Raw genomic sequence first — 21629 nt, 5'->3', positions numbered from 1 at the left:
AGTTGTGAGGCAGCTACATGTGGAAACTTTTTTTCTCCCTAGTTTGCTTTTGTTGTAATGCCCCAGTTTCATGAAATGCTTTTAGGGAGTTTGAACTTGAATAGCTACTCTATTATGTAATGAATAATATTCACCTGCAATTACAGTTGCTCACTGGATCAAGCCTGCTAGCTCAACAACTGGCAGTAATGAGCAATGGCTCTATTGGAAATATATTTTACATTCGTCCCCGAGTGGGTGATTAGCTGCTCCAGCCAACAAGACCATTGGGTAGAATATTGTGTCCCTGGAAATCTGAAAACCTGAAGAGGGTCCATGGATCGGATTTGAGATGGCTCCAGAAACTAAAATGTCATAAGAGCAGATGCCTGACTCCTGTTTGCCCAGCCCTAGAAACTATCCTTGGAATAACTGTTACCACTGCACAAAATAACAAAAAGAGCTCATGTTTTGTGAGTGTTTACCACATCCTTGGCATGGATCTTCACGCTTCACATGGACCACTCACTTGGTCTTTACCACAGCTCTAGGAAGCAGACACAGATACTGGCCCCATTTTCCAAATGAGGAAACACAGGTACAAAAGATGAAATGATCTGTCTAAGGTTATATAGCAAGTAGAGAGCAGACCTGGGATTCAAACCCAGAGAGTCTAATTTCAGAACCCAGAACTATGTTAAGAGGCTTCCTATGACTTTTCTTCTAGAACTCTGCTATGTTCTACTACGTCTCTGCTAGAACATTCTTCACCCAATTACATGCTTTGAAAATGCTTTCTCATCCTTTAAATCTCAACTTAAGATCACTTCCTCCCTTGTATAGTATTAGAAGTGTTTTCCCTTTTGGTGCACAACACTTTATAGCATTTTCTCCATCATACTGTAGTTATCTATTGATGCATTGTTTACTCCTACCCATCATTAAGCTCTTCTGGAAATATATTCTCCCCTAATATCTAGTATCATGTCTGGTGCACAGCAGAGATTCCAAAGATGCCTGTGGGATGAATGAATGAATGAATGAATATGGGATGAATGAATGAATGAATGAATGTTCCAGCATACAACTAGACACCTGTAAGGATATATGAAGTATCAAATTTAGATACAGTTTTGCACAGGTAATGTTAGTGAGCATCAAGCAATGTCTTATCTAAAACCTTGGAGCCGGATGTGATCGGAAATTCAGAATTTTCCGGATTTTAAGAAAAGTGACATATGGTGCATATACCTTACGTCACCTAACACTCTCAGTACCTTCTGAGAAAACATATTTGTATTTCAGCAGTGAAATGTATAAATATTCACACTAAGTAGGGTAAAGCCTATGAATTGCCTTATATCAGTTCAGATCAAGTTTTCCACCAATGAATTTTCTGCAAAGTTAAAAAAAACTGTTTTCATAGCTGTTTGGATTGGAGACTATGAATAAGAGATTGTGGAGTTTATATAAATTGCAGTTTATGCTACTTTGAATGACCAATCAACCCCCTTGTGTCTAGAATGTATGGTTTTGAGGGGCACCTGGGTGACTCAGTCAGTTAAACGTCTGACTTCAGCTCAAGTCACATGGTCCCTGAGTTCAAGCCCCGTGTCAGGCTCTGTGCTGACAGCTCAGAGCCTGGAGCCTGCTTCGGATTCTGTGTCTCCCTCTCTCTCTGCCCCTCCCCTACTCGGACTCTGTCTCTTTCTCTCAAAAATAAAATAAAAACATTAAAAAAATTAGAAAGTATGGTTTTGGTTAGTTACTTTGAGCCTTTAAAATAAGCAGATGAAGTTTAATTTAATGAATTCGCTTTCTAATTCTAGAGGCAACTCGTTGTTTCTTCAAACTCTCATCCTCAGGATGGCAAGGGAGGCAGACTAACTGTGACCTTTCACCTAACACCTTTCCCAGACTGAAAATATGACTGTTTGGGTCTATACCCTGTGTGTGTGTGTGTGTGTGTGTGTGTGTGTGTGTGTGTGTGTTTCCTTCTTTTCTCAACTAAAGACTACGCTAGCTGTCCAAGAGGTACATGGGGGAAATATGTACATTGGGAAAAAGTACCTAGAGAGGCCTACCACCTAGACTTCTGGTGGGACCACCATCCCAGAGTTAATAAGACAGGCTCTGTGATACCAATTAGTCTCCGTGCTGGCTCTTGCTGAATCCATTTGCCTTGAGGCTCTCACAACTGCTGATTCAAAAGACCATTTAACAAATCCTGTAAAGGATCATGTTGCTCTCTACATTCTAGGCTCTAAAAATAGCCTCAGCCTGCCATATGATGGCACTACCCTGCTACCCCATAAGAGAGGGAAAGCAGTGTTTGCCCTGCAGAAGCTGGGACAAGTTTGGTAGGGAAGATGCAGGGGGAGAGCCTCACTTGGGGGAGGCGTCTGTGGCTTTAGCATGAATTTGCTTGGTCATCAATCACATCAGAGTCTTTGGTTTTCCGGGCTCATGAATGGGAGTGAACGTTGCCAGCTAAAGCGCCTCAAGATTCTTAGAGTTAGTGGTTTAAAAGAGTAGAATTTTAAGAAAAGACTTCCATCACAGAATGTGTAAAATGGCACAAATTCAATCTGTAGCGCTGAGCTCATTGGACCAAAAATGCAGTCTCCTTCTTTTCTGGGCATCTCAACCTCAATATCCCGTGTTCTCCAAAATGTTGATTCGATTGTTTCGTTTCTCCATATGGGCCAAATTAATATCAGAGAGAAAATAGTTCTAATTAGGTGGAGAACAGAGATTGGCAAACTTTGGCGGGCACTCTTCCATATCATGGAGGCACTTAATTTTATTTTTAGAATGGACTTCTATCACACATACTCAACATAGCCATATCTGAAATGTCTCTGTTTGTTTTCACAAACACGGTTTCTTTTTTTTCTTAGCTCACCAGCTGTTTTGTTTTCTTTTTTCTAGAGCTATAAAAAATTCTGTGCCATTCAAAGATGTAGATTCAGACAAATACAGTGTTTTTCCAGTAAGTATTGTTAAGAGTAACCAGATGTTCATTAAATATTGTACTGCTTTCTACAAATATCTTTCCTTTAATAAGACAAGACAATTCAATTTGAATGTATTAATTATTTGACAATGCACTATTTTATGATTTTTATGCACTTTTTTGTCATCTTAATAATACATGAACCATCAGAGTGGGTCTTAGGCTGAGACTGTTTTTTGTCTCCTGAAGCCATTTCCAGCTGGGTGTTTCAGTTAATTTGAAAGGTGTTGAGAATTATTTGGGAAATTCTTAAGCCTACCTTTAGAGCTTGCGTGTGTGTGTTTATGAGTGTGTACATGTTTGACTTAGAGCACATTAGATATCAGGATGTTCGCTGTGAAAGCAAACAAGCAAGTAACAGATGTAACTCCCCAAAGTTGGTGGGATTCTCAGATATGCTACCTGGGAATGGGGGAAACAAAAACATTGTTTGACATTATCATGACTCTTGATTCTTTCAAATCAAGGATCAAGGCAGGTCAATCACATAATAAATCCACACAATTAGCCAGTTTTGCTAGAGATTTTGAAATTGTCCAGTAAAACAATTCATTATTTGACCAAATAAAAAAAAATTGCTTTGGAGGCTAAGAAGATTGGTGATTAATAAAGTTCAGAGAGTTGGACGTTCCTGCTGTTTGTGGAAGTGGACACACACACACGAACACATGCATGTTCATATATACACGTGTATGTACAGCATGCATCCACATAACTGCACCTGTGAGTACACACATGCCCACATACATACACATTCACACACTTACACTCCCATGCACTCATGTATGGCACACACCCAACAGCACATCCACATCCACTCACACACACACTACGTGGTATCAGCCCTGGTCACCTCACACAGCATGTCTTAGCATATTAATCTTCATTTTCTTAGTAATCTCTAGTGTTCCTAGACTGCATGCAAATTAAAAATTGCACATGTCAGTACCCCTCAGACAGCTCTGACTGTCCTTCCTCATGGATAGTAACAGTGGAAATGACCCTTCCTGTGTATGCTCTTCAATTTCAGACGCTGAGGGGCTATCACTGGCGAGGGAGGGATTGCAATGACAGCAACAAGATGGCATACCCGGGCAGAAGGTACGTCTCCACTGGTCACTGATTTGGAAAATTACTTCTATAAAGGAGGCCTGAGGCATAATCCCATCCCCAGCCTAGGGGATTTGTATTTGCAGAGACAAGGGACCTCCCTGTCCCTACTGAAGTAAAGCTCAGTGAGGAAAGAACAGCATTCGTTCATCATCTGTCCAGGAAATGCTCATCGAGCACCTGCTAATTGTCCAACATGAGGCAGTAAACAAAATGGCAGAAGGGCCTCCTCTCACGGAGCTTACCGTCTAGTGGGAGAGAGAAGCAAGGCAGCAGGCTATGGTGGACATGTGTCTGGCCTTCTGCACGACTTCTGCATGCAGGACTGAGCCCAGAAACAGCAGCCTCTCCCCCTAGGAGTGAGGACAGAGGTCCTGTGAATGGAGCACATGTCACATTTTAGTCCCAGGTTGATGTTCAAAAACTGGATATGCCAAAAAAGGGGGGGGGGGCGGGGATACGCCAATCTTCATTTTAGCTGTGATTACAGAGCCAAAGCATTCAATTTACCAGATGTGTGGGATTTTAGAGGCATCACTGTAATGGCTTCGCCTATGTAAATAAGGCGGATGGCAGATTCATTCACTCTGCCCATCAGCACTGTTCCACAACAACACAGTGCATGAATATAGGCCGTTGTTAAAAGGCTGGATTTGGTCCAGGGTGCCCAGAAAATATCCAAAATCAAGATCATGGCAACAAGGCCAAGTGGAGGGTTCTGTGTGCCACTGACAATAATGTGTGTCACTCCTCTTTGAAGAACCTGTTGTCTATCGGTGACACTTCATTGAGCACTCATTCACTCATTCATTCATTCGTTCATTCATTCATTCATTCAGCTAACATTCGCAGAGCAATAAGTATATGCTGAAAACCAATGTTGATGTTTTCCTCTTAGGCCAGATAATTGGGATGTACATGAGGATTCAAACTGTAATGGCATTTGGGTAAGCAACTAAATTCAAATTTAACCCTGTTCTCTTGCTTTCTGCCCTCCTTAAAAACCTATTGGCTTTAGTCAGACCTAAAGAAGGAGGTGACAGACAAAAGCAAATCTTTTTCTGCAACTTGAAAGAGGAGGGTAGACTCCAATCACACATGATGTCAGTGATTGGATGAGAGTTGAGGGTCTCTCAGTCAAAGCCCCGTTAAGCTTGTCTAAGGTCACCCACCGCTAACCCCTTTATTCTGTGCTCAGTCATAGGACATTAAATAAAGAACGCTGTTACCAAATGGCGACCCAGCTATTGGAGCAAACCTCTTGCTGCCACCACGCCATCCAGCCATTTCTTTTCTGTCTCATGAAGCTAGCCAGGCAGGGTGGAAACTTCCCTGTAGTTACCCCACTACCCACCTCTTGAGGCATCTAATGCTGGTGCCCCAGTTCTCTATGAATATCAGATTTTCAGCTTTCAGGCAGAAAGAGGGAAGAAAGGAGGAAGGCCAAGCACTTACCTGAAAACAACAATGGCAGCAGCCCCACGTATTGTGAGGTCTTGAGCTAATATAGGATTTGAGAGTCCTCATGAAGGAAAAGAATACCAAAATACAAAATCAAGTATGAAAATACATAATTAATTAGAACAATAGAAGAAATCCCAACCAAGTACTGGAGTCTTGGAAATTCAGGTCCCTTGGAAATGGTAGGATGTGCAGCAGCATCCCTGGCCTCTACCCACTAGATGCCAGTCACTCCCCCTCCCCCTGTTGTGACATGTCTCTAGACATTGCCAAATGTCCATGGGGGGTGGCAGTGGGGAGGGATCCAGCCCTGGCAAGAATCGCTGCTCTGGAAGCATCAGTCCTTAGGAAGTGGAGATGTCAGGACACTTAGAGGTCCAGCTCAGAGACTGCAGAATACACACTGACCTGTGGCCCCATCACCCGGTGGGTCCACAGCGCCCCCTCGCGGTCACACTGCAGCACTCCAGACGCTGCCCTGAATCTGCTAGTCCTGCTTCTGGATCCCTCCTCATTCCTGCCCCAGCTCCTTAAAGCCCACCTCATTTACACAGTGTTGCTACGTTGAATTAAGGGCTCAAAAGACATTAATGGGTTTTATCCACCTATTTGCCTTTGTACTTTTTAAAGCCATTAGGGAAGGCCTCAGTGTATGTGTCTCATAAATCTTAAAACAAAGAGCTAATCTCATCATTTCTCTTTTAAAGGGTGTTGATCCAAAAGATGGAATTCCATATGAGAAGAAGTTCTGTGAAGGTATGAACCGTAAATTCGTGTGATTATTACAACAGGACACTTTTCTAGACTGAGTCAGATTGAAGGGAGCAGACCACCCAAAGTGAGGAAATGCCTGATGCTACAATTTAAAGTTGACCATTTGACCTTTATTTTCATGAAAAAATCAGAAAAAGACATGAACAAGATTGCAGAAAATGGAGACAGGAGAAAATGGATCTAGAAAAAGCAAAACTGAATTTGTTTAACTGACTCCTTTATGTGGGGATTGGAAACCAAAACGATCAGGCCAGAAAGGGCTTTAGGATAGAGTACAAGGTAACTGAAATCTAGCACTTCTCCAAATAAGAAAACAAATAGAGGTGATCATTTCTCATATTCTTCATGTCCTTCTCAATAGACTACAAGGTCAGACATCCAGGCTTATCCTGACTGAGTCCCTGTGTCAACTGGGCTAAAGATTCGTATCTGGGTGACTTGAGGGAGACCTCCAAGTTACAGCCATTGAGAGTTCCCAAAAATAGCTGAGCAAAAGCTCTGCATTCGAAAGCCCAAATTCCCCAGACATCTGAGCTACCAGTACTGTTAGGAGAAACCTATAATCACCGACACACTACTGAAAATATGCTCCTGGTGATACCTAAAGTATCTCAAACAATACCCTCTGGTAGCACCACTTTTTATGTTTATGCAATGCTTTTCCGTAAAACTTAAAAGCATTTCAATCATTTGTTCATTCATTCATTCATTCATTCATCCAACATATATTTCCTGAATACCTATTCCTATTCTGCACCAAGGCTATACTATACTTGGCTCTGAGTTTTCCTGGGCAAATGTGATACAGTCCTTGCCCTCAATCAACTTAGTCTAATTGTCTTTAAAATCTCAGAGGGGTAGAAAGGGAATAGAAAATGTAAAGATTCAGTGCATAGTTTGCAGTTTAGAAATGTTTATTGGATGAATAAACAATGAATGAACAAATGACTAATAAATAAATAAACAAACTCAGATCTAAGCAAAAGATCTTCATGTGAGGCTCTGGGATCACTGTGGGAAGCCTCTTGGACACCCCACATCCCAAGCCCTCCTTGATGTCCTGGACCTTCTCAGTCCAGGTGCTCAGTCACTCAGCATTCAGTCCGAGAGCTAATTGTCACCGATGCCCAAGATAAGGAGCCACTGAAATGAGACTAGACAATCCTCCAGCATGATTTGGGGGATTTGGAGCTAGGGGAGAGAGGTGTCCCTGACTCTGGGAGGCATCAGTTGATTCTTTCAGCATCTTAAGGGATTTAAAAGAGTACATGCATCACCCACGGGTAAATGGATTGTGTAGATGGGCCTCAGAAGCAGATTAAGTGATTCCTAACCTCCAAATAGGCCTGCACAGGTACCTTTTTATGTTCATCTCCCATGAATCAGCCAGGATTGTCCAGCCAGTGCTGTTGTGTACATGGATTAAAGGCTTTAAAAGACCATAACATTTTTGAAGAATCAAAATTGCTCCATGATAAGAGGAATTCTTCAAATGAATTATAACAGAATTCAAGAGAGCAATTTCCAAAGCTAAAATTTAGGGTGTATTTCTCAGTTCAGATAAAGTTTTGATTTATTTATTCATCCATCCTTCACTCGTGATGTTGCATGGCAGTTTGTTTTATGCTGAGCTAGGAAACACACCTGCATCTGTACAGCTTAGCTAGCAGTTCTGATGGCCTAGAAATCTCATTCAGCTCCGAAATGCGATCTCCCTCACTCCCCAACACTTGAAAAGCGGCAATGCATCACTGTTATGATGCTCTGTGCATGAAATACACACCAGGGTATCTAGTCTCCTAACCACCCAATCTGGAGGCTCAAGCTACTCGAGTGCATAAATAATGCAAATAAATTGTCCCACCCAGGTTCACAGCCCAGGGGAATCATTTTGCTAGGAGACTCAGCAGGGGCTCATTTCCACATCTCTCCCGAATGGATCACAGCTTCACAGATGTCTTTGGTAAGTAATTTTGGCAGTAATCATCCCGGATGTGCTGGCCTTTGTGTTTGCTCCCCCTTGCTTTCTGTAAATGGGATGCCAACTCCAAACAGGTGCAAATTTCCCTCCTCAGCAAAATCTGCTATAAAAGGCACATCCACAGCCATTTCAGCTCAGTTCATTGCAAACAATGTGATAAGAAATGTGAGGGCATTGTCACCACAGGTTCATAACAAGAACTATCCTGTCCATTAGAGAAGGGGAATGATGCCCCGCCAGGTGGAAAGGAAACTTCATCACAATGGGGAAGCCCTTGTCATATGGCCATCTCTGGGCATGGTTCCCTTTTTCCTCTCCTGGAACCCTGAAACTCTGATTCAGAGAAATTAAATTACAGGAATTATAAATTCTTGCTTGACCTCTTCTTCTCAGAAGAAGCCCTCCCTTTGTAAAGATGAGCAGACAGGGAAACATCTGGACATATAAAAAAAATGCTCGTGATCTCAAAAGAAGAGTGCTCTTTTGAAAAAAAGCTTGCTATAGGAGAGAGAGTGACATTTTGTAAAATGTTAAATTCAGATTCTCAACAATAGTCAAGAGAAGATTGTACACATGAAAAAGGAGCAATTTGAGATCAGGAAAGACTACTTTTGGGAGAAAGAACAGTAATTACCTGATGTGAGAATCCAGTGGTAACACTGACTAGCAAGTTGGACAATGCAAAAAGTAAGATAGGCAAACCAGTCCACCGGCTGGGCAAATTCTGGAACTCAGAAAAGAGGCATGCAGGATGGGTTCTGGAGATCGAATAGGAACCCCAAAAAAGAGAACACATCAGCCAGAGAGGGAGTGGTGACAAAATAAATAATAAAAGATAACTTTCCTGAGTTGAGAGAATCCTTGTCTTCAATCCCAAACCTGCACTGAGCACCAGGCCAAAGTATCAAATAGACCATCTCTTTACCATGTCTTGTTTTTTCTTTTTTAATTCCAAATATAAAGAAACAACTTGCGATCATTCTGCCCCAAAACAACAACAACAAACAGGGTACACAGTAGGAGGAAAAAATCCTTTTGGCGTCAGACTTACCTCTCAATTCTAAGCTTCAGAAAATAGTGGAGTGGTTTCTATGATGTTTTGAGGATTGTGTGTGAAAAAGGCCCTAACTGCCAAGATATTGTTTGTTCTTACATGAGGGCCACAGAAATTTATTCTCAGTTTTTCAAAGATTCGGAAAACAACAGACATATGCCCTTCTGAAAAAACAAATTATTTTAAGAAATATTCCAGATTACCATTCCAGATATTACTAGATTTCATTATATAACATTTTCAAATGTATGCAATGTCAAAAAATCCATAAAGTTAAAAGACAAATGAAAAACTAGGACAAATTTATAAAATATAAGGCAACATTTAAATCCCCTAATAACAAACAGTTCCTGCATGAAAATAATAAATTTTATTTGTTAATAATCAAGAACATAACCACTAAATAGAAAAATCGTTTCAATGGAGTATTACTCGGCAATCAAAAAGAATGAAATCTTGCCATTTGCAAGAACGTGGATGGAACTAGAAGGTATTATGCTAAGTGAAATTAGTCAGAGAAAGACAAATATCATTTGACTTCACTCATATGAGGACTTTAAGATACAGAACAGATGAACATAAGGGAAGGAAGCAAAAATAATATAAAAACAGGGAGGGGGACAAAACATAAGAGACTCTTAAATGTGGAGAACAAACAGAGGGTTGCTGGAGGGCTTATGGGAAGAGGGATGGGCTAAATGGGTAAGGGGCATTAAGAAATCTGAAATCATTTTTGCACTATATGCTAACTAACTTGGATGTAAATAAATAAATAAATAAACAAACAAACATCCATGCAAAAGAAAAAAAAGAAAAGAAAAATAGTTTCATCTTTAAAAATAACAAAAGAAAGACAAATTAAAACAGCAATAGAATATCATTTATCATCTGTTAAACAGATAAAGATTAAAAAATGATAAAGGACTAGTTTCACCAAAAATATAGTGAAATGGAGATGTTCATTCACCAACAGTGTTTATGTTGCTAGAACTTCTCTGAAAGGCAATTTGATAATACATATAAAGTGATATTAAAACATTTGTGATTTGGACCATTAATTCTATATTTGGAAATTTACCTCTAAAAATGATCATTCGCCAAAGAATCTATATACATGAGTATTCATCAAAGAATTACTTTTAAGAGCAAACATGAGAAAAAAAATTTTAGAAATAAAAAATAAAAAAACAGAAAATAATTAGAAGGTTGTAGATTGGTATGTTAACACTGGTATCTTTGGATCGTAGAACACTGGGTAACTTTTTTTCTTATTTTTCTTCAGTGGATTTGTACTTTGTATGTACCAAATATTGTAATCCAAGATTTGGGGGATTGTTGTGTTTTGTTTTGAGCAAATAGCTAAAGAACACCAAAGTACTGCTTTATTAATACTTGTAAAAGCCCTCTGAGGTAGGTATTGTTAGAACGTAACTTCACTGTACAGACAGATACTCAGAGAGGTTGAGTAGACTGCCTAAGGCCACACAGCCAACAGGTGGAAGAATCACTTCCTGTCATTGTCATCTTGAACAAGCCACATAACCAGAAACTCTATAAATGATGGTAGGAACAATCTCAGGCAAGGCCATGCGGCTTCAGTGATCTGAGGGCTGTGCAAACGCTTTGGAGCTCTGTGTTAGATTCAACCCAAATGAAAAGGAGATTGACATGCACTCATGCAGGGCCGTGGTGGCAGCTAAGCAAACTGGTCCATGTTTTGGTGCTTGTCCTCCTTACCCCACATCCAGGCCTCTGGAGGCTGAGGTGGACGGTGCTTCTCACCTTGGGTTTCTCCTGGAAAGAACGGCCTCTCACAAACTCTCACCAGAACTGGCAGCTCGTTCTGCAGTGTGCTAAATTTCTGGGGAAGAGAAAGACCCGCTGAGAAGCCACTTTAAAAGAAATCACTCTCAAAAGCCCAGCAGCTGGCCCCATCCTGGAGTTCTGACAATTGGGATTTGAATTGTAACATTTTTTAATCTGGGATTTGCGACAACAAACTGATTTGAAATCCTGCAACTCGGCATTTGTTGGTTGGGGTTCAGGTTATAGGTATGCCATGCTTTCTGAAAGTTTGTTTTATGCCTTTTTGCCTTTACAGAAGACCTATATTAGTCCCCTTTTCTTGCCAAGCAAAAGAAATCTAAAGAAAATTTTCACTTTCACGAAAAAAGCTGTTACTATACTAATGTAGGTCTTTGAGAAAAGCAATGTGGCCTAACTTGAGCTTTCGGAACACTCCGCTTTTGGATAGCCAGGGAAACCTGTAGTTCCCACCCCATCCCCTGTCACGTTTTGGCAATAAATAAATAGTGTTGAGAAATGACCATGAGAATGACAGTAACATAGAGCTGATGTGGAACACAGATCGGGCATAATAGCAATTGGGATTCATGACTCTCACCAATATGTTGATAATGCGTTGAAGCTAGGGACAACACTACAGTTCTAGTGTCATTTTGTCACCTTGTCATCAAGCCTCTGATGTTCTAGTGTTCTTAGAAGTTCTCCCTAGGTTAACATTCTTCTTCAAGCTAAAATTTAGCACGGTCATTCCAAGCCTGGGCCACTTCTGTGGAATGCCTTTTATATGATGGAAGATGTGACAAGAATAAAAGAGATTTTGCTTAGAAAGTTAGCATTAAAAATGAAGATTTATCAAAATATTATTTCTCAAAATAATACTGTACAAACCACCCCAAGTCTCAATGTCTTCCAACAATCCACATTTCTTCTCACTCGCACATCTGTGGGTTGTCTAGAGTCAGCTGTCCTAACTTAGACTCTGTTGGTCTTGGATCCAAGCTAAAGATTGGGTCTAGGTCTGTTCCACGTGTCTCTCATTTTTCCTGGTTTTTCCTAGAATCTATCCAGAACATATTCTTTTCGTGGTAGTGGCAGAAATGCAAGAGGGCAAGGCCCCCTACGCAAATACATTTGCTGCATCATGTCCACCATCAATGTATTGGTCAAAGCAAGTCACATGGCCATGCCCAAGATAATGGGGAAAGAAGTATATCTTCCCAAAGAGAGAGACAAAAGAAAGTAAATATTTGTAGTATTGATTTTGTCTAATTATAAATGTTAAATATTCAATGGAGAAAAATAAGCAAATATAGAAATTATTAAGAAATCATGGGGCGCCTGGGTGGCGCAGTCGGTTAAGCGTCCGACTTCAGCCAGGTCACGATCTCGCGGTCCGGGAGTTCGAGCCCCGCGTCGGGCTCTGGGCTGATGATGGCTCGGAGCCTGGAGACTGTTTCCGATTCTGTGTCTCCCTCTCTCTCTGCCCCTCCCCCGTTCATGCTCTGTCTCTCTCTGTCCCAAAAATAAATAAACGTTGAAACAAAAAAAAATTTAAAAAAAAAAAAAAAAAAAAGAAATCATTAAAATTCTCCTTAATTCTACCACCCAGAGAGAACCATTTTAACACTTTGGAGTATCAGATTGGTTTTTAAAAGTATTCTTTTAATATTATTCTTATTGGGGTAAAAAAAGAAGATTTAAAGTCAATATTAGAACCAATTTTGAGAGGTTAAAAAAAAATCCCCACCATCTTAAATTTAGAAGTATTTTTCCTCTCCTTCCCAGAACTCCACCCTCACTACACACACACACACACACACACACACACATTATGTAGTCACAAGAGTAGCAAGTATGCAATTGGCCATTCTTCTTTCTTTCAATTAGCACTAATTATAATCATTTTCCTACATTGCTACTTAGTCTTTACATTCATTATATTTGTCAGGGTTCTATAGTATCCTTTTCAGTATACAAGCCATAATCTACTGAACCATCTGTTCATGACTGGATATTGAGCTGATTCATTTCTGGGCTACTATGGATCACACTTCTTTTTAAAAAAAAAAAGCTTCTGGGGCGCCTGGGTGGCGCAGTCGGTTAAGCGTCCGACTTCAGCCAGGTCACGATCTTGCAGTCTGTGAGTTCGAGCCCCGCGTCGGGCTCTGGGCTGATGGCTCAGAGCCTGGAGCCTGTTTCCGATTCTGTGTCTCCCTCTCTCTCTGCCCCTCCCCCGTTCATGCTCTGTCTCTCTCTGTCCCAAAAATAAATAAATAAACGTTAAAAAAAATTTTTTTTAAAAAAGCTTCTCATTTTTATTTATTTTTAAAAAAATTTTTTTAACATTTATTCATTTTTGAGAGAGAGAGAGAGAGAGAAGAAGAGACAGAGTGTGAGTGGGGGGAGGGGCAGAGAGGGAAGGAGACACAGAATCACAGAATTAGAAGCAGGCTCCAGGCTCTGAGCTGTCAGCACAGAGCCCGACACGGGGCTCAAACCCACGAACTGCAAGATCATGACCTGAGCTAAAGTCAGATGTTCAACCAACTGAGCCACTCAGGCACCCCCCAAAAAACTTCTCATTTTTAAAACCTATTATCTATACAACCTCCTCATTTGCACAGAGAGTCAGAGTATGCATGAGTACTGTGCCTAGCAGACATCCATGAGATATGTTGAGTTCTGATGTCTTGTGTTTTGATTGTTTGGCTTTTGGATTTTTTTTTAATTTATTTATTTATTTTGGGGGGGGGGGCAGAGAAAGACAGGGAGAGAGAGAGAACTCCAAGCACCCTCTGCACTGATAGTGACACCGGCCTTGATTTCACGAACTATGAGACCAGGACCTGAGTCGAAATCAAGAGTAGGACACTTAACCGACTGAGCCACCCAGGCACCCTGATTATTTGACTTTTAATGCTTGTGGCAAGTAAACAAAATGTCACCAAATACTAACCTGGGACCTGCTGCATGCCAAGCCGTGTGATAGGGGCTAATGACACAGAGGTGAAGAAGATGGAAAGAACCAGGTCTTCAGAGGGCTTCAGGCCTTGGGGGGAAATGCAGACCAGCAAATTCCAGATCTGCTGTGATGCATACACACTCCCCACACCCAAGGAAAGAAGGAATTCAGGCAGTTTGGTCCTAGCAGTGAGGAGTGTGCTAGCAGCAGAAAGAGCACACGCAAAGGCTCACAAGTAAGAGGGTTCAGCATTCTGGGAAGTTTAGTGTGGCTGAACTAGATGGTAGGTGGGAGCAAGGTGGAGAAGGTACGAGAAGAGTCTAGGAAGGTGCATAAGAGCCAGATCTCAAAGGCCCTTGAAGCCACATTAAGGAACTCAGAGTTTATCCTGAAGGCAACAGGAAGCCACCAAAGGGTTTTTAACTGAGAAATAGTAGCAGTCTTATTTGAATTTTAGAAAAATCACTCTGATTTCAATAGCAGGATGGATTGGATTGGGAGGAAAAGAGGAAAGGAGACCAGCTAGTTGTTTATCTTCTAGTGAAAGTGTTCTAAGCTACAAGAGTACAATGGGGAAGAAAAGAAAAGGACAAATGCAGAAGTTATCTGGAATTAACAGTGGACATGTATTTTTCTCATACCCTTCCCACCCTGTGGACTTTACAGCCAGCTCCTGAAGAGACCACCCTGCAGAGCCAGTGTCCCACCTGGCTGGGCTTTACTCAGGGCTGTTCAGGCATCCCTGCATCTGGAAAGACTGCCTCACTGACTTCACCCCTCTAATGCAGATCTTCCCTAGAGGGTCAAAGCCAGCTTTTGAAGACTCTTCTGGAAGAGTCTGTCCCCCTAAGAAATTTCTGGTGCCTCTGGTTCTTCTGCACAATACCCCCAACCCCTAATGGTTATGGTGAACTTGTAATTTGTTGTCCAAACCTGAGAGAAGAGGGATCATGACTGATAATTATATGAGGACAATGGGCATTGACCTAGATTGGTCCAGACAAATTGGGATGTATGGCCACCCAACTGATAGCATGAGAGCCATGTATGAAACTGACACCTTGAGTCAAGAGCAAGTGCCCAGAGGGGCATTTCCAGCCCCTAAGTTATCTCTATTTAAAGTAATTTTGGACCTTGAATCAGATCTGAGTTCGAGTCCTAGCTTAGCCACTTATCCTTTCTGAAATTAATTTCCTCATCTAAAAAATATAAATAATGATGACTATCTCATCAGAAATTTGGGATAGTTTTATAATAGGATATTAAAAACTGGACTATTTATTTCTACCTAAGTTTCAACTGAGGCCCCAACTATTCCCACTTTCCACAGGACATACAAAAGAAGGGAGTGAAAATCATTTCTGCAACCTGTAGCTTAAGGCCCAACCTCGGAGGTCTATGAGTTGAGGCAGGGAATGGCTGGCATCAGCATGGCAGTGGAGCTCAGCTCTCCCCTTGGGGGAAGGGTGAACGTGTTTTCCCCTCAGTGTAGGTGACCACTAGCAGACTCAGATAGCTGTCTCCAGAGACTGGGGTCACAGGGGCTGGTGTCTGACACTCTCGTGAATAATGTAAGCATGGTGACTGAGGCAACAGGATAGAAAGAGTATGTGTCCTGGGGCAAGGATGTGGACCCCAGGAAGGGAGAGCCAGCCTGGATGATTAAAAATCCTGGAGAAGATCGCCTGCAGATGACTTCACTGTGGAGGGTAACCTCCAGATGACCAGGGCCTGGAGCATGAAATCTAAAAGGCTAGATGGGGTTAGGAGAGTGCACTAGCTGCCTGGGAGGTTAGTCCCATGTTCCCAGCAGGGCCTCTCAGAGCCCTCGTTATAGGGAGCCAGCTTTGGACATCTGCCCAGCCAGAAGAATCATAACTGATTGTACCTCTTCTCCCTCTGCCCACCACCCTCTGCAGTCAGAAGGTTCAGCCATGAATTATTCATTAATTCATTTGACAATAACAATAAGAAATACATCAATATAAAAGGCATATTTTTATGACATAACTTTATTTTCCAAAACAAACAACAAAATAAGTTAGAAGAGTAGTTTTCTTTCCCATTTTTGTGAATCTCTTTGATATCTGCCTATAGACAGCTGGATCCCTATATCTGCTTCCCTCTTCAATCTGTTTTAATATATATGGATGTAGCCTCTTGAAAACTACCCTGTACCCTCATGAGTGAAATAAAAGGGAAAGTGAAAAAGGCAAATCAAGTCTCAGTATTATGATGAAAATAGTGTGCTCATGAACTCCTGGTGAGGGTCTCAAAGGTCCCCAGTGATCCCCCCAGACCGTATTTTGAGAACCATTGTCACAGTTTTCCTACTGCTTCTAATGTCCAAATTTTGAGGATTTACAAAAGAAAGATGTGGTTGTGGAGTACTGCAGTGGTTTTCCAAATTCTTTACATCTATAAGTTCCAGGAAAGAGGTACTCTAAGATAAAATGTTTTAGGGTAAAATGGGAATCCTTCAGCATAGTGTGGACTAGCCTCTCAACCCAAGATTTCCAGAGCATATTAGAATGTGTGAGATTCCCCAAGAGAGTGTCCACTGAGAATGCACCCTCTGCCCATGGGTCTAACTACTTGAGAGTCTTTTAGTAATGTCACCACAAAGGAAGAGAGCCCCCAAACTTTTGGCTAATTCAGCAGATGGAGCCTTGGGTTTCTAGTCAGCGTCAGAGTCAACATTTAGCAGGGACCAATCAGGAAAATAAAAGCATTCCAACCGAAGGGATTTAATACAGGAGACTGGCTACACTGGAGTTGCATTTCATACACACAACTGATTACATAGGTATTAGAACTCAAAGGTAGTTTCTGAAGAGATTAATCATTGCTGACACCAAGGCTAGGGAACAAAAAGGAAGATGGGATTTTACCAGAAGCTAGAGGAAGGCGTGTGACTGATGCTTGAATCTCAAGGTTCCTCGGGTAAGGAACTGTGGCATACACCCAGCTGTGTGTCCTCACTCAGGGTTTGACAGTGGGAATAGGTACCATCAACCAAACCCTTCAGGACCCCACGTTTTTGGTGCCCTGGCTTTCTCTCCTGTGCCAAGGAATACATCATATCATCTGGAAAGAGAGGGAAGTGCTGTAGAAACCCAATTACTCATTGTTTCATAATTCTGCCCTTTATGAGACTTCAACATTTCTTGGCCTTTGCTTCCCTAAAAGCAGAAAACACTGCTGCAAATACATCACCCCATCCCAACTGTGCCTATGGAAAGGAATCCACAGTGGTGGGTATCTTTCCTGCCACAGCCTCTTCTTCTCCGCCCTTCTTGCCATCCTCTAGTTAAGCAGTGTGGCACCCGAGAGGCCTGTTTACAGCTAATTAGATTAGGAGTGTGTTCATCTGGAAAGATATTTGTAGTTCAATAAAGAGAGTGTGAAGGATCACCCTACTGGTTCCGCAGAAACAAAGGTTCTGAGCCTCATTCGGCTGAGGGCAGAAAGCTGGTTTTTCCCCTCCTCCCTCCTTAAACAACCCTAGCTTCTCTCCGAGGTCTCCTAGTAGTCAGATCCGGAATAAGCTTCCCGTGCCACAGGAAAGATCTCAACTTAGAAAGATTGCAAAGAAAAACGAATGGATTTGAAAACACTTTCGTGCTTTTTTTTTTTCCTTCAAAGGAAAAACATTCACTGCTTGAGATGTTTTGTTGAGAACGGAAGGGAGGCAGAGAGATCATCAAGGCCAGCATTAGATGCTGCCCTCCTGCCTCTTCCCCATCTGTTCGAAAATTATTTCCAAAATATTAAATGCTGCATTTCACTGAACCAGAATTGCATGACGGGTTGGGGCTGGGGGAAAGAGGAGGGAGAAGAGATTCTGAAATACAATTTCCCAAATGTTTATGTTGCTAGCGAAGGCTGTTGCCTGTACTATTATAAAATCTTAGCACGACCCCCAGCAGGCTGTTGTCTGTAGGGTAAGTAGGCGCAGATTGAATTTCGTGCTGTGTCAAGGACAAAATGAATCCTTAATCTGGCTGCAGAAAATGCATATTCACCCAAGAGCAAAGTGGCTCCAATCTTTCAAGCCCACATGTGCTTCATTGGACTCTTTGAGATGAGTGTGTAGATCAAGTTTGGTTGACCTTTATTAGCCCACAGACCGCACAGGCAAGTATCAAAGCTCTCACCCTGACTCTCCCTAACCTGCCCTGCTTCCTGCTCTCTGGATTTTACAGTGAGCCCAAAGCTTCCATTAAGCATAAAGGCTGATTTTCATGGTGCACATAAAATATGGAAATTCTACCTCGGCTAGATTCATGTCGACTCCAGAAATACTTAAGAATTAGAGTACTTTATTATTATTATTTTTTCAAGATGAGGAAAGACTGTAGTTCAGTAAAATTGGACAAAATTATATTTTCTGCTCCTCAGACATCTTGCCGGCTAGTAGATTAAAGATGCTAAGCAGTGAGAAGAGAAGCCTCAATTCTAGTTACACTTCATTTATTCTGCCTGAAAAAGAGAGTTGTATTCACCATGGTGAATCCTTTTCTCCAGCAGTTATCAGGCCACAAGAGACAGAATGTTCTATTCCCATTCTCTGTTCACGGGCACAGGCCAGACGGGCTCTTGCCTTGAGGCCGGATCAATGTAATGCCCTTTTCTTCCCACTCAAGGTGAGCGTTTGGGGCTCTTACCTGCCAGCAAAGTAGGATGCTGTTGCAGGCTCATTCTTCTGAAAACATGTGTGATCTTAGCCCTCACTGCCTTCTGCAAGAATTAAAAAGACAAACACCCGGTGTTATGAAAAACTATAAGAGGAAATTATTTTAAGCACCATACTTCTGAAAGGCATTTATAATTACTCAGCCCATATGCCTGCTCTCCCAGCACATTAGATGGAGATTTGCTCAGGGAGAGGCAGCATGAGTCGGTAAACACCTGTGTGATCCAGCGCGCTACGAAGACTAGATGTAATTTCTTGCCCCCTAGTTAATTATATTTACCACTTTGCTTTGCTCTCCCTCAAGTTCCTCAACCATAAACTGGGTCTCAGGAAACTGACTCATCATAGGAAAAAACATTTAGAGTCTTGAATCAGTTGGGATGTGGAAAGAGGAAAACCCTGGCATTTAGAAATAATTTTGGATGACTGGAATTGATTGCTACACTCCAGTCATTCATTAATTCATTCAGCTAATTCCCTCCATGCCATTCCTTGGGGTAAAAAGAATGGAGATCACCCAGCCTAGCCCTTGCCAAATGCCTGGCTTCTGAGTGATTTCCTAGGGATTTTCTATTCAAGGCAATGGCTCACAGATTGGTCAGATTGGCTAAGCCATAATTCCTAGAAGAAAACCAAGGGGAGCATTCTGAAAGAGAAGGTCCAAAGATTCCAGGGAGAGAAATTGAGGACAGCAACACTGAGCCAATAATTTAAAGACTGATTGATAAAGACCCCGAGCAAAAATAGATCAATAAGGAGCAAAAAGTTCATGTTTGCATGTTGGTAACATATTTGAGAGCCAGAAAGAATAGCAGGTGGGTCAGCCCTTCTTAAAAGACTAGTAATTAATCAAGCAGGGTATAGGTTCAGCTGCTGTAACAAAGAATCACCAAATTAAGTGACTTAAGATGAAAATGTGGTCTCCTTTCATATAATAATCCAGAGGGAAGCAGTCCAGGGCTGGCAGGATAGTTCGGCCATCCTCAACATGCAGCTTCCACCTCTGGGTTCACGGTGGCTGCTCCTGCTTTGTTCACCTCCCTCCTGTAGGAAGGAAAAAGGACCAAGTGAGGACACACACATCCTCTGGAAGTATTTGACACAGAGGTGGCACGTGTTACTCTCTCACACACCTCATTGTCCAGAACTCAGTCACATGCTCACACTAGGCTGTAACCGAGGCTGGGAAGTACAGCCATGTGCCCAGCTAACACTGTGGGAGTTCTATTATTGAAGGCACAGAAAATAGATAAGGGTGAACAACTCAGGCCACAGACGTGAAAAACCGGCTCTAACCTCAAGGAGCTTAAAGTCTAGTTGGAAAGATAGATAAACTCACAATTATAATAATTACATTAAGCAAATATTACCATATGTTTACCAAATGCCAGGCATTGTACTTAGTATTATCTCATTTAATACTGAAATGAGGGACCCCTGGGCATCTTAGTCAGATAAGTGTCTGACTTTTGATTTCAGATCAGGTTATGATTCCAGGGTTGTGGGATCAAGCTCTACATCAGCATGGAGGCTGCTTAAGATTCTCTCTCTCTCTCTCTCTCTCTCTCTCGCCCCCCACCACCCCACTCCCATGCTGGCACTCTGTCTCTCTCTCTGAGAGAAAAAAGCACTGAAATGACCCCATTATTATGTGTGTTTTATAGATGAAGAAATGAAGACTTAGGATAACTAACTTACCCAAGATAATGCAGTTAAACATGGATCCCAGACACAAACTGAATACATTGGAGCCTAGAGCAGAAGTCAGCAAACTATGACCCTTGAACCTAATGTGGCCCCTCCCTTTTTTTGGTAAATAAAGTTTCAATGAAACACAACATGCACATCCATTTACATATTGTCAGTGGCTGCTTTTCCACTACAATGGCAGAACTGAGTAGTCACAAAAGAGACCAAAGCCCCTTTATACTAAAAAGTTGGCCTACTCCACCCTAGTGCTGGCATGTTAGGTGTAATTAGCTAAGCATGCACAGGGTGTGATGAGAGTGAGAAGAGCACCTCACAAAAGAAGGAGGGCCAAAGAAGTCAGGATTTAGCTAATGCTTGACCAATGAGTAGCAATTGATAAGTAAAGACTGCAGAGCAGGAAGAAGAGCTTGTGACGGGCCTGAAGGTCTGAGTGGCCCACAGGTAGTTGAGTGGGATGTGAGAAGAAGTTGGGGCAGTGGGTGGTGCCATGTGGAGGATGACTTTGAATAGCTACTGTAGCCCAAAGAGCAGTGTTTCCCAAACCGGGCCAGTCACTGCAGCCATTTAGGGCACTTATTAAAAATAAATTCTAAGACCCCACCACAAATCTACCCAAACAGGATCCATATCTTAACAAAGCTCCCCAACAAGATTCTAGAATAGACTGCTGAAGATGGTGGGGGGAGTGTGAGAAGGCAGGGACCCTGGCCAGAGGCTGTGGCAGTAACCCAGGACCGTCACATGTGCAAGTTGGAAGGATAGAATCAGCGAGGTTTTGTGATAGCTTCTTGGTATAAGGTGAAAGAGGGGAGAGGAAGAAAATGAGATCATTTTTGATGAGCTAGATAGTGGGGAGTGACAGCCCAGTTCTGGCCTGGTCATTAGGTGCCCCCGTGATGGCTTCCCCTGTAGCTTGGCTGTGGACTTTGGGCTTCTAGAGTCTAATGTTTGATGTTACCTCTCAAAAAATGAAAACTACCCCACCCCAGACAAATAGCAGCTTGAATGCTTCAAAAAAATGACCAAACCTTTACAAATGAAGGTATCTGAAGAGTGAAATTTTATGATATGCGTGCCTTG

General features: G+C 42.0%; 1 protein-coding gene across 2 annotated transcripts in view; it reads left to right on the top strand.

Moving 5' to 3' along the window:
• Positions 1-21629, top strand: part of AOAH (acyloxyacyl hydrolase) — a 168109-nt gene that overhangs the window by 68222 nt on the left and 78258 nt on the right. For both annotated transcript variants that reach the window (XM_043589264.1, XM_043589263.1), the window contains exons 8-12: positions 2911-2971; positions 4026-4096; positions 5004-5052; positions 6274-6322; positions 8209-8303. In XM_043589264.1, the coding sequence (XP_043445199.1) occupies positions 2911-2971; positions 4026-4096; positions 5004-5052; positions 6274-6322; positions 8209-8303 (325 nt within the window). The remainder of the gene's footprint in view (positions 1-2910; positions 2972-4025; positions 4097-5003; positions 5053-6273; positions 6323-8208; positions 8304-21629) is intronic.

The sequence above is a fragment of the Prionailurus bengalensis genome, chromosome A2, assembly GCF_016509475.1.
Source record: "Prionailurus bengalensis isolate Pbe53 chromosome A2, Fcat_Pben_1.1_paternal_pri, whole genome shotgun sequence".
In the NCBI taxonomy this organism is placed as follows: domain Eukaryota; kingdom Metazoa; phylum Chordata; class Mammalia; order Carnivora; family Felidae; genus Prionailurus; species Prionailurus bengalensis.
This window is presented reverse-complemented; position numbering and strand designations above follow the sequence as displayed.